Source organism: Salvelinus alpinus, chromosome 18 (genome assembly GCF_045679555.1).
Source record: "Salvelinus alpinus chromosome 18, SLU_Salpinus.1, whole genome shotgun sequence".
Lineage (NCBI taxonomy): Eukaryota > Metazoa > Chordata > Actinopteri > Salmoniformes > Salmonidae > Salvelinus > Salvelinus alpinus.
The window spans coordinates 29,383,074-29,396,713 of record NC_092103.1 but is presented as its reverse complement, the minus strand read 5'-3'; the positions used below and the strand labels follow the sequence as shown (position 1 = coordinate 29,396,713).

The 13,640-nt window shown below is 45.0% G+C and overlaps 1 protein-coding gene across 1 annotated transcript; it reads left to right on the top strand.

The window, feature by feature from the left end:
• The first annotated feature begins 518 nt into the window (after positions 1-518).
• Positions 519-5,596, top strand: LOC139544672 (low choriolytic enzyme-like). The gene is made up of 11 exons (XM_071351973.1): positions 519-672; positions 820-885; positions 1,056-1,112; positions 1,257-1,325; positions 1,452-1,501; positions 3,172-3,253; positions 3,361-3,475; positions 3,630-3,802; positions 4,719-4,800; positions 5,074-5,195; positions 5,307-5,596. The coding sequence occupies exons 1-11, from the start codon at positions 639-641 to the stop codon at positions 5,309-5,311; spliced, it is 855 nt and encodes a 284-aa protein (XP_071208074.1). The 5' UTR covers positions 519-638; the 3' UTR covers positions 5,312-5,596.
• Positions 5,597-13,640: the final 8,044 nt, after the last annotated feature.

Here is a 13,640-nt window from a genome sequence, read left to right as displayed (position 1 = left end):
TTATTCTCCATGCACTTTACACTGTCCCAGATCTGAGTGCACCCTGTCAGTCCATAAATCCGTTTTGAAAAACGTGCGGCCTTATAAGGAATTTGATGTATAACATTTACTTTTTACTTTTACTCAAGTATGACAATTGAGTAATTTTTCCACCACTGTACTTAAGTACATTTAAAACCAGATACTTTTAGACTTTTACTCAAGTAGTATTTTATTGGGTTACTTTTACTTGAGTCTATTAAGGTATATTTAATTTGACTCAAGTATGACTATTGAGTACTTTTTCCAGCACTGCGTGTTTAACTACAACCAGTTCGCATGTCTGACATTTCAGAGTTTCCTAGTTCTGACTAGCACTTGAACACGGCATATCACTGCCACGTGTTTACTGTTTAACAGCGAGGCACATTCTTCTTCTTCCTTTGGTCGAAATGGCAGGAAAAGGAGTCGAGAGACGCTTAGCATCAAATATTTTTGAGGTTGAGAACTTAAAAGCAAGTGACCACACCAGCACCTGTTACTTTGTGATTGCCGCCCCGCCCACTCTTTGACTGGAAGGAGAGCAAGTGCGTGAATTTGTTTGTGCCGTTTCTTTGATTCTTTTCTCCCAAATCCTGGGGGACGATCATCGTTGCAACATGGTTTGGCTTCTGATTCTCTGGGTTGTCCAAGGTAGGACCAGTAATTTTGTTGTTGTGACGTCCTACTTTTTTCCATTTGAGGTACTGTAGTCCAGGCCAATTTCACTGCAGATGCCAATTGGTTGACCATGTTGTTATTATTATGTCACATGTATTATGTTTCACTTGTGTATTTCAGTGGGCAGTGTTCCCATCGCCAATTTCACAAATGCTACTACTTCAAATGCTACTTTCCCTGCCACAGGTAGGCAGGCCTGCATTGGGGACCAGTCATTTCGTTAGGTGATAGGCTGAAAGCTAGGCCTCTTTCCTGTTTTCCACTTTTTTAAATTTAATGTAGGCCAGCCGTACTGCAAAACTATGTTATTGTACTGTTCTGCTTAGTAATATTTTTCTTCTTCTTCTGTGTTTCAGTGGACAACTCTAAAAACCCCATCAACAATTCTACAAATGTGACTTTCTCTGCCACAGGTAGGCCTATACTGTGATTCTCAAGTCAGTCTCTTGGGGTGATGTGGCCCAAAGAAACAACTCAATCTGTTGTCTTCAAGTTTATGGCTTATCTATCAATACACAATGATATTATACATTTAGTTTGTTCACAATTCCCTTCAGGTTCTACTGCCTCGATGGGGCCACGTCACAGACAAAATGATTGGTATAAAACACCTGAAACCAGAGAAGGTAATGCATTCATTAGATGAAGCGTGCAATCCTGGACCTCTATCATGAGGTCCTGACTTTAATGGCACTAGAGGTGGTGACTTGTAACCAGTACATGTTGTTTCAGACCCTCTCTCTCTGTTACAGAGGACTTACAGTTTGACCTTGCTATCATGGAGGGAGACATTCTGGTTTCGGTGAGTCTATGATCCCTGCTTTCTGTCCTGTTACTTGCGTCTTTTAGGCTGATGAATCCGATTGATACCACCTTCTGGTATACACAGCCTGAAGCTAATGACTGCAAAATCATTCAAGCCAGGTTGTTGACTGGAAGTACATTTGCACTTGCTCTACCGGTTGTCCATGGTGTTGGTCCTTCAGATGGTCAAAATTTGAGACCCAAAATATCCACAGGAAAATACACAATGCCGGCATACTACTAAGTGATAGGAATTTCAACTTCAGTACCGCCATTCTAAAAAGTTGTGTTAACAGTACTTTCCTGTGGATATTTTGACCATCTGAAGGATCAACAGCACGGACTACCAGTTTACAAAACATTAGGAACACCTAGTATTGAGTTGCACCCCCCCCCCCCCCCCTTTGCACTCAGAAAAGCCTCAATTCGTCAGGGCATGGACTCTACAAGAGGTCAAGCGTTCCACAGGAATGCTGGCCCCATGATTTCCCCAATGCTTCCCACCGTTGTGCCCAGTTGGCTGGTAGTGGATCTCTAAACCGAAATGGCTCGTTCCATCTCATCCCACAGATGCTTAATTGGATTGAGATCTGGTGACTGGGCAGGCCACTGCACTAAGCTGAATTCACTGTCATGTTTGTGGAACCATTCCAGGACAAACCTGGCCTTGTGGCATGGGGCATTATCCTGCTGAAAAAATCAATTTGCAGATGGATACACTACTGCCATGAAGGGATGCACCTGGTTTGCAATTATGTTCAGATATCCTGTGGCATTCAAACATTGCTCCACTTTTATCATGGGGCGCAATGTGTGCCGTGAACGCGTCACACTGCCTCTCACCAGCCTGCAATGTTGACTCACGGCATGATGGATGCATGTGGTTTTCTCCATACCCTAGTCCTCCCATCAGCGTGAAATTGCAAAAAACGGGATTCATCAGACCAGATGTTTTTCCAGTTCTCCTTTGTCCACTGCAACAATTTATTTGCTGAAAGAAGTGGAACTCTGTAAGGTTGTCGGCTGCCATACCCCATTTGTGTCAAGGTACTACGAGTTGTGCGTTATGGTCTTAGGGCACAAATGTTGTACTGGACTGTCAATTGACTAACTGTAGCCCGTCTGTTGCTCTGCACAATTTGTGTCACCAATTTTCGACCACTGGCCAGCCATTGGCTGGATGTCCTTTGGGTGGTGGACCATTCTTCACACACACACATGGGGGAAACTGGGTGTGAAATACCCAGCTACGTTGCAGTTCTTGACACACTCAAACTGGTGAGCCTGGCACCTACCATACCCTGTTCAAAGGTACTTCAATATTTTGTCCTGCCCATTCACCCTCTGAATGGCATATATACACGACCCATGTCGCAAGGCTTAACAATTCTCCTTTAACCGGTCTCTTCATATACACTGACTGAACAGGTGTCCTCAGTAAGGATCATAGCATTCACTTGGTCAGTCTGTCATGGAAAGTACACTGTGTATATTGCTCCATTATCTTTTCTACATACTTAGTCTGGTTTTAGTCATTTAAGTTTACTTTGAAGTAGTTTTACCATTAAAAAAAAAATTCATAGGGGAAACGCTGAAATAACCATTTTAATTTGAGGCCTATACTCTCTAGCGACAGCTGGATTTAAGACTAGGTGTTTTGTTCTACAGGAAGACCGATTAGCTGTGAAGTCACTTTGGCCGGAGAATGAAGGCGTCACTTCTATCCCCTACAAGATCAACGATGATCTGGGTGAGTGTCGAATACAGTAGGAGAGATGAACACTAACACTAGCTGTTTTCTAATACAGTGAGAATGATATGCACCGTCTAATGGTAAATTGTCTCTGATCCCCACAGTGGACAGAAAGGAAACTATGCTAGCAGCGTTCAAGATGATTTCAGACCAGACGTGTATCCTCTTCCACGAATACACCAATGAGATTAACTACATAGAGTTAATCTCTGGGACAGGGTGAGTCCAAAATGGTCACATTAACACACACTCTCCTTCCCAGCAGTTTACAGTTAACTCACAACCTCTCCTTTATTTTTCTCTCTTCCTGTCATATCCACTCTTTCTCCCCCCCACCCCCTTCTCTCACCTTTCTTTCTTCCCTTAACTCTAGCTGTGCGTCGTATGTAGGTTTTCAGGGCGGGGCCCAGCCTCTGTACTTCGGTAGTGCCTGTAACGTGGGGAACCTGTGTCATGAGCTGATGCATGCCCTGGGACTGCACCACGAGCACACACGGCCAGACCGTGACCAATACATCACCATACAGTGGGACAACGTGGTCTCAGGTAACTCACACCAACACATGCTAAACCACCTCACGGGCATTGCATGTGGACCAGGGGCAGGGCTGGTCAATTTGTCCCATGAAGAGCTGCAGTGTGCAGGCTTTTGTACCAGCCCAACACTAGCACACCTGGTTCAGCTTTTTGTGGTCTGGAGTGAAGACCGTATGGAATAACTATTGACATGGAGTATTTTATTAGGTACTGCTAAAGCAGCAGCTGCTCTTCCTGGGGTCCAGACAACATGAAACACTACATAACAAAAATAGACGGTACACCACAAGGACAGAACAACAGGCGTTCATATATTTATGCCTAAACGTTCCATTTATCATGTACTCATTATAACGGAAATACTGCAGCCATTAATTTCCCCATGCATTGCAACCCTGTTCTCTACTGTTGAAATTGCTTTGTCTAAGCAGGTCCTGATAGCCTAATATCATAGCAACCTTGAATCCTGATATCCTAATCTCACAGCACCAGTTCTGTAACCATCAGTGTTCTTCAGTTTGAAACCAATACTATGTATTTCATAGACTAATTTCCAATGATGTGGAATTTAACTGAATTCTTTAACTCCTGCGAATTTCCCCTGGTGTGAACGCAGCAACCTTGTTCGCTAAATTCCCCTTACATGAATAACACAACATTGCCATCTACAATTGCCACCCGTAATGGGTATCCTGGGATAACATGTAAGCTCTTGAACTTGAAGGCCACCCGCTATGGGTTTCATTAGGTAAGATGCAATAGTCATGCCTTGACTCGTGTAGAGTTTCCTCCTGCTAGAGGTTCAACTTAATGGTTTCCATCTCAACACCTTGTCTAGATTTCCACTTTCGTTCCCCTATATCACAATCACACCCAGCAGTGTCCACCAGTCACATCTGCCTCTTGTAACTCTTTTAACTTCCAGGAAAAGAAGATAACTTTAAGGTGAAGGAAGGAGACACTCAGGACCTGGCCTATGACTACGACTCCATAATGCACTACGGAATGTCAGTCACACTCCTCTCCTCCTTATTCCCAATGAAGTCTTAATTTTACTCGACTTGTTTTTAAACTGCTAGCAATAAGTAAAGATGAGTTGTACAGTATCCAGTAACATTTCTCTGTGTGTCCCAAATGGCTCCCCATTTAAGTCACTACTTTTGACCTGGGCTCTGGTCAAACTAGGTGCACTATATTGGGAATAGGGTGACATTGTGATGCAGTCCTTGTGTTAAAGTAGCATTTCCTCAAATACCCCATTGTTGTGTTTCTCCTGGCAGATATTACTTCTCATCAAACCAGAACCCCACTATTGACTCCAAGAAGAGTGGAGTCCAGATTGGACAGAGAAATCACCTGAGCCCCCTGGACATAGCACGCCTTAACAAACTCTATCAATGTGGTAAAGACGTGTGCACACACAGACAGGAAAAATATCAGAATTGGGCTGCCTTTGTAAATGCAGTCATTATCACACTGTATTCTAAGCATGTTCCTGTCCTGTCTTTCCCAGAATAACAATGCACAGTTTAGCATTTATTACACCATCGAAGAAGATTCCAACACCCCTGCTGTCGACTGATTCCAACACACATGGCACTGACATCCTAACTTCTCTTCACAACAATGAATAAGTTGGACAAGTCCCTTAAAGCTTTCTGATGTATTATACGTGTGTCTGGCTGCAGGCAGTGGTTTTATTTCTCCTGTGTACTCTTGTTGCCTTGAATTAGGCCTATACCACTGCACTTGTCTTGGAAATAAATAAAATGACCTAGACTGAAATGAATCCAGTCTGTGTGATGTTGCTTGCAGTGTTCTATTTCATTCTAGAATGGACCTTCTCAGCTATGCTCATCATACATCCCAAGGTGGGATCAGAGAGGAAGTAGATCTAGTGTACCAGGAGAGACGACTTAAATTAATGGTGATTTATACCTTAAACTTGGCAGAACTGCTAAGCGGTAGATGCAACAAATTATTTAAAAACGTAGACCCTGTAACACAGGACTTTAAAAGCAGGGATCATAGACTCACCAAAATCTGAATGTCAACCTCCAGAAGGGTACGCTATGAAACAGGTTTGAGGAGTTGGTCAACTCTTGAGCCTAACTCAGGATAATCGGTACCACACAAGTGGCTCAACTTTTAGCCATGTTTACTCAACAAAAATATAAACGCAACAATTTCAGTTACAGTTCTAATAAGGAAGTTACTAAATTGAAATAAATTAATTGGGCCCCAATCTATGGTTTTCACATGACTGGGCAGGGGTGCAGCCATGGGTGGCATAGGCCCACCCACTGGGGAGGCAGCTCCAACCAGAATGAGTTTTCCCCTTAACTTTGTCTCATTTGATTAGGAAATTATCACAAGTCAGTTATACTTAAACAATCTGTATTCTCTTAAGGGAGCAGGTCATTACAACACACACACACAGTTAATTGAGTGCTCTACGATAATCATGGCTGGTTGACGAATCCCACTCACATGATTCGTTGAGAGCCCTGAGACAAAAGTGCAATGGTCTTTTATTGCCAATATACACCCCTTTCAGTCTACATGACAACAGCTGTATGGAATGGGTCACAAGGTTAAGATTTTTATGAAAGATACTTATAATTCACAGAACACAGTATCTGCTGTAAAAATTATCTTTGTATAGAAACCAAGGTCTGGCCCTGGGGGTCATCTCTCCCTAGTACCTTTTATAGAACAAAAACATTAAATCATGCTCTGGAATGCATTCTCTCTTGGTTTTATCACCCAAAAGACATCGTAAATCTCCTGTCAGTGTTATCTCCCAGAGGCACACTTTCAGCTCACACAGACACGAGTTATAAGAACCCTATATTCTGTTGCATTAAACAACCATTTGATGCAATAAAAGTATAACAATCTTGCAATTTTACTCTCACACACCACAAAAGGCCATTATTACAGACAGAAATACTCCTCAGCACCACCCACCCCCACTGCAGGTGAAGAAGCTGGATGTGAAGGTCCTGGGCTGGAATGGTTACACGTGGTCTGCGGTTGTGAGGCTGGGTGCAGATACTGCAAAATTATCTAAAACAACATTCGGGGCAGCTTATGTTAATTTTTTTAACATTCAATTCTCTAGCAACAGTTCTGTTGGACATAACTGCAGTCGGCATGCCAATTGTACACTCAAAACTTGAGGCATCTGTGGCATTGTGTTGTGTGACAACTGCACATTTTAAAGTGGCCTTTCATTGTCCACAGCACAAGGTGCACCTGTGTAATGATCATGCTGTTTAATCAGCTTCTTGATATGCCACACCTGTCAGGTGGATGGATTATCTTGGTAAAGTTCACGCACAGTCAAACTTTTGAATGACTTTATAAAAATGGTATTGATAGGAGTGGGGGAAAAAGGTTCTCATGCATTGATAAGCACATCAAAGGCGTTAATGACAGATAATAAAAGACAACACTTTTGCAAACTTCTGTGCACGCACTCCCTAAAGACCTTTGCTTGAAAAACAAGAATCGGCAATATTACTGTTTGTCTCTCTTAAGCCACCGTAGTAACAATATAGCTAGAAACACTTCTCAAAATATTCTTCCTCGGAATTCTGTATTGAATTTTTAAAGTTTTGCAGAGGCCTTAGTCGCGCAATTACACATCTGTTTAGTGCAGTACTTTTCAAGTGAATGATAGCAAACACTTCATTGAAGAATCCCATCCATAGTTCCCAACCCTACTGTGAACCAGTCACAGATGAAGGGTGTAGACTACCAAACTTCGACTTGCCTCAAGAAAGAAATTGGGGTACACAAACAGCTGAAAAAAAAACTACCAAACACCAAAACTAACAAAAACTTAGAAGCATAAACTGTTTCGACTTGGAAGCATGTGACAGCCTTTTGCGGCAGGTGGACGAGCAATATCCACCATCGTGGTACAGATGAAACCTGAGCTGGAATGTGAAGCTAACTGAAGCTGGCTAGATTTAAAAGACCCTGTGTAGATCTAGCTTGCTTCTTGGTATACCACTCTGGGAACACCCTGGACTTAGCATACGACATGGCCTCTATACTACATTATGGACAGTACTGTTCACTACTCTATACTATGGATGCACATTAACACTGTCTATAATGCACTACGCATGGACACTAACACTGTCTACACGGTTTCCCACTACAGCTCTGTATGTTCTGTCAATGGGGAACCCACCATCATAGCCAATATCCACAACAGGATATCAGAGATGGGCCAGAGAACACATAGGACTGAACTAGATGTTCAGAAAGTCTGACCGCTCTACAACTGTGGTTGTATCAAATCAAATTTTATTTGTCACATGCGCCGAATACAACAGGTGTAGTAGACCTTACAGTGAAATGCTTATTTACAAGCCCTTAACCAACAATGCAGTTTTTAAGAAAAATACATCCAAAAAATAAGAAATAAAAGAAACAAATAACTAAAGAGTAGCAGTAAAATAACAATAGCAAGGCTATATACAGGGGGTACCGGTACAGAGTCAATTTGTGGAGGCACCGGTTAGTTGAGGTAATTGAGGTAATATGTACATTTAGGTAGAGTTATTATAGTGAGTATGCATAGATAATAACACAGAGTAGCAGCAGCATAAGGGGGGGGGGGGGGCAATGCAAATAGTCTGGGTAGCCATTTGATTAGATGTTCAGGAGTCTTATGGCTTATGGGTGGAAGCTGTTTAGAAGCCTCTTGGACCTAGACTTGGCGCTCCGTTACTGCTTGCCGTGCGGTAGCAGAGAGAACAGTCTATGACTAGGCTGGCTGGGGTCTTTGACAATTTTTTGGGCCTTCCTCTGACACCGCCTGGTATAGAGGTCCTGGATGGCAGGAAGCTTGGCCCCAGTGATGTACTGGGCTCTAGGCACTACCCTCTGTAGTGCCTTGCGGTCGGAGGCTGAGCAGTTTCCATACCAGGTCGTGATGCAACCAGTCAGGATGCTCTCGATGGTGCAGCTGTAGAACCTTTTGAGGATCTGAGGACCCATGCCAAAACTTTTCAGTCTCCTGAGGGGGAATAGGTTTTGTTGTGCCCTCTTCATGAATGTCTTCGTGTGCTTGGACCATGTTAGTTTGTTGGTGATGTGGACACCAAGAACCTTGAAGCTCTCAACCTGCTCCACTACAGCCCCGTCGATGCGAATGGGGTGTGCTCGGTCCTCCTTGTCCTGGCATCACACGGTCAGGTCTCTGACCTCCTCCCTATAGGCTGTCTCCTCGTTGTTGGTGATCAGGCCTACCACTGTTGTATCATCTGCAAACTTAATGATGGTGTTGGAGTCATGCCTGGCCGTGCAGTCATTAGTGAACAGGGAGTATAGGAGGGGACTGAGCACGCACACCTGAGGGATCATTTACATTACATTTAAGTCATTTAGCAGACGCTCTTATCCAGAGCGACTTACAAATTGGTGCATTCACCTTATGATATCCAGTGGAACAACCACTTTACAATAGTGCATCTAACTCTTTTAAGGGGGGGGTTAGAAGGATTACTTTATCCTATCCTAGGTATTCCTTAAAGAGGTGGGGTTTCAGGTGTCTCCGGAAGGTGGTGATTGACTCCGCTGACCTGGCGTCGTGAGGGAGTTTGTTCCACCATTGGGGTGCCAGAGCAGCGAACAGTTTTGACTGGGCTGAGCGGGAACTGTACTTCCTCAGAGGTAGGGAGGCGAGCAGGCCAGAGGTGGATGAACGCAGTGCCCTTGTTTGGGTGTAGGGCCTGATCAGAGCCTGAAGGTACGGAGGTGCCGTTCCCCTCACAGCTCCGTAGGCAAGCACCATGGTCTTGTAGCGGATGCGAGCTTCAACTGGAAGCCAGTGGAGAGAGTGGAGGAGCGGGGTGACGTGAGAGAACTTGGGAAAGTTGAACACCAGACGGGCTGCGGCGTTCTGGATGAGTTGTAGGGGTTTAATGGCACAGGCAGGGAGCCCAGCCAACAGCGAGTTGCAGTAATCCAGACGGGAGATGACAAGTGCCTGGATTAGGACCTGCGCCGCTTCCTGCGTGAGGCAGGGTATCAGCGTGGTGGATGTGTTGTTAACTACCCCTACCACCTTGGAGCGGCCCATCAGGAAGTCCAGGATCCAGTTGCAGAGGGAGGTATTTAGTCCCATGGTCCTTAGCTTAGTGATGAGCTTTGAGGTCTCTATGGTGTTGAGTGCGCTCTTAGTGCCAGCATCGGTCTGTGGTGGTATGTAGACAGGTACGAAAAAACAGATGAAAACTCTCTAGGTAGATAGTGTGGTCAAATGAATAGCATTCTCACATAGGTGTTCCTTTTGTCCAGGTGGGAAATGGCAGTGTGGAGTGCAATAGAGATTGCATAATCTGTGGGTCTAGGGTTTCTGGGATAATGGTGTTGATGTGAGCCATGACCAGCCTTTCAAAGCACTTCATGGCTGCAAACGTGAGTGCTACGGTTCAGTAGTCATTTAGGCAGGTTACCTTACTGTTCTTAGGCACAGGGACTATGGCTTGAAACATGTTACAGACTCAGACAGGGAGAGGTTGAAAATGTCAGTGAAGACACTTGCCAGTTGGTCAGCGCATGCTCAGAGTACACATCCTGGTAATCTGCGGCCTTGTGAATGGTGACCTGTTTAAAGGTCTTACTCACATCGGCTGAGGAGAGCGTGATCACACAGTCGTCCGGAACAGCTGATGCTCTCATGCATGTTTCAGTGTTACTTGCCTTGAAGCGATTATAGAAGTAGTTTAGCTTGTCTGGTAGGCTCGTGTCACTGGGCAGTTCTCGACTGTGGTTCCCTTTGTAGTTTGTAATAGTTTGCAAGCCCTGCAACGAGCGTCGAAGTAGTACGATTCGATCTTAGTCCTGTATTGATGCTTTGCCTGTTTAATGGTTTATCGGAGGGCATAGCGGGATTTCTTAAAAGCTTCCAGGTTAGAGTCCCGCTCCTTGAAAGCGGCAGCTCTACCCTTTAGCTCAGTGCGGATGATGCCTGTAATACATGGCTTCTGGTTGGGGTATGTACGTACAATCACTGTAGAGATGACATCATCGATGCACTTATTGATGAATCAGTGACTGATGTGGTGTACTCCTCAATGCCATCAGAGGAATCCCGGAACATATTCCAGTCTGTGCTAGCAAAACAGTCCTGTAGCTTAGCATCTGCTTCATCTGACCACTTTTTTATTGACCAAGTCACTGGTGCTTCCTGCTTTAATTTTTGCTTGTAGGCAGGAATCAAGAGGATAGAATTACGTATGGTCAGACTTGCCAAATGAAGAGCGAGGGAGAGCTTTGTACGCATCTCTGTGTGTGGAGTAAAGGTGGTCTAGAGTTTTTTTTAACCTCTGGTTGCACATTTAACATGCTGGTAGAAATGAGGTAAAACGAATTTAAGTTTCCCTGCATTAAAGTCCCCGGCCTCTGGATGAGCGTTTTCCTGTTTGCTTATGGCGGTATATAGCTCATTGAGTGCGGTCTTAGTGCCAGCATCGGTCTGTGGTGGTATGTAGACAGGTACGAAAAATACAGATGAAAACTCTCTAGGTAGATAGTGTGGTCTACAGCTTATCATGAGATACTCTACCTCAGGCGAGCAAAACCTTTATACTTCCTCAGATATCATGCACCAGCTGTTGTTTACAAATATACATAGAGCGCCACCCCTTGTCTTACCAGAGGCTGCTGTTCTATCCTGCCGATACAGTGTATATCCCGCCAGCTGTATGTTATTCATGTCGTCGTTCAGCCACGACTCGGTGAAACATAAGATATTACAGTTTTTAATGTCCCGTTTAATCTTGTAATCTATTTTCCAATGATTGCATGTTAACCAATAGAACGGATGGCAGTGGGGGTTTACTCGCTGGCCTACGAATTCTCAGAAGGCCTTCCAACCTCCACCCCCTTTTTCTCTGTCTTTTCTTAATGCAAATGACGGGGATTTGTGCATGTTCCTGGGAAAGCAGTATATCCTTCATGTTGGACTCGTTAAAGGAAAACGCTTCTTCCAGTTTGTGGTGAATAATCGCTGTTAAGTGCTTTTCGGTCATAGGAGACGGTAGCAGCAACATTATGTACAAAATAAGTACAAAAATATGTTACAAACAACGCAAAAAAACTAACAAAATAGCACAGTTGATTAGGAGTACTATTTTTAACCAGACAGCATCAGATACATGGGCTACACATACTGAGACAGAGGGCCCTGCTTTGCTGTCTCGGATGCTTTATCTGAGATTGATGCGTCTTTCTGTCAATAGCGTACATCTGCAGGAACACCCACCCACCTCGAGCATCCCATTGGTTCCTTCATGAACATCCCCACTCCTTCATGAATATCCCCCCTCAAGCATCCCATTGATTCCTGCATTAACGCCCCCCCCCCCCCCCCCCCCCCCTCGGGCACCCCATTGGTTCCTGTTTATACCCCCCACCCCCCTCGAGCACGACATCTTCATGCTTGTGACACTTTTGAATGTGAATCAAAAGGTAAATAAAAGTTTTATCTGAGTTTTTTGCCCCCGCCTCTCGGAATCCTCCTTGCTAGCTAGCGGGAGTGACACCGGTAAACAGTGTCCTCACCGTTATTAATAGAACTGTTTAAATACAGTGCCCGACAGGACACTGTCTAATGGTCGCTCCCGCCTCCCGCTAGCATAGCATATGGGAGCAACACCATGTGCTAGACACTGTGTGCTAGCTTGCTAGTTAGCTAGCACAAGGTGGTTGCCCTCGCCTGCTTTGTGCCGGAGAAAACATTGCCTGATAGGCGGGGGCCAAGGACATTGTTTACCTGTCGCCACCTCCTCCCGCTAGGTAGTTAGGGACACTGTACGCTAGCTGCCACACTAGCTGGGTAAGCTAGCACACAGCGTCCCGCCTGCCGAACACCTGCCCTTGCCGTCATTAACAGAACTGCGCGAAAACTGTGCCGGAGAGGCGGGGACGACAGACACCGGTGTCTACCGGTCTACCTTTCTTCTGTCGCCCTTTCTTCTGTGTGGTTTATCCGCGGCTGGCATCCGATGTTATTGTGTATTAACGCCACCTACTCTTTTATTTATTTTGTAATTTTACCCCTCTTTTCACCCCAATTTCGTGATATCCAATTGCGATCCAATTCCGATCTTGTCTCATCACTGCAAATCCCCAACAGGCTTGGAAGAGGCGAAGGCTGAGTCATGCGTCCTCCGAAACATGACCCGTCAAGCCGTGCCTCTTAACACCTGCCCGCTTAACCCGGAAGCCAGCTGCACCAATGTGTCTGAGGAAACACCATTCAACTGATGACCGAAGTCAGCCCGCAGGCGTCCAGCCCGCTACAAGGAGTCGCTAGTGCGTGATGTGCCAAGTAAAGCCTCCCCGGCCAAACCGTCCTCAAACCCGGATGAACCCAAGACTGTAGTGACACCGCAACACTGCAATGCACTGCTTTAGACCACTGCGCCACTCGGGAGGCCCAAATTGCAGATGCAGGAAAGCCCAAATGCAGGCCGCAATTGCATCCTTCCCCTTTCTGTCGGCACGTCTTGGTCAAATAAATGATCAAACAGGAAACTGTGAATGGCGACACCCCAGAGAAACCAACTACAACTGGAAACGACATGCCTCACAACACCCCGATGGCCAAACAGCTACTCCGGGTTGCCACCGCTGTCATTATACAGCACAGTAAAGTAGCTAAAACGTAGTAAGTGCACTGCTAAAAAATATAAATGCAACATGTAAAGTGTTGGTCCCCTGTTTCATGAGCTGAAATAAAATAGCCCAGAAATGTTCCATAAGCACAAAAAGGTTGCGTCATACTGCGGCACACCTTGCGTGCTGCTGCATCATTCTGTAG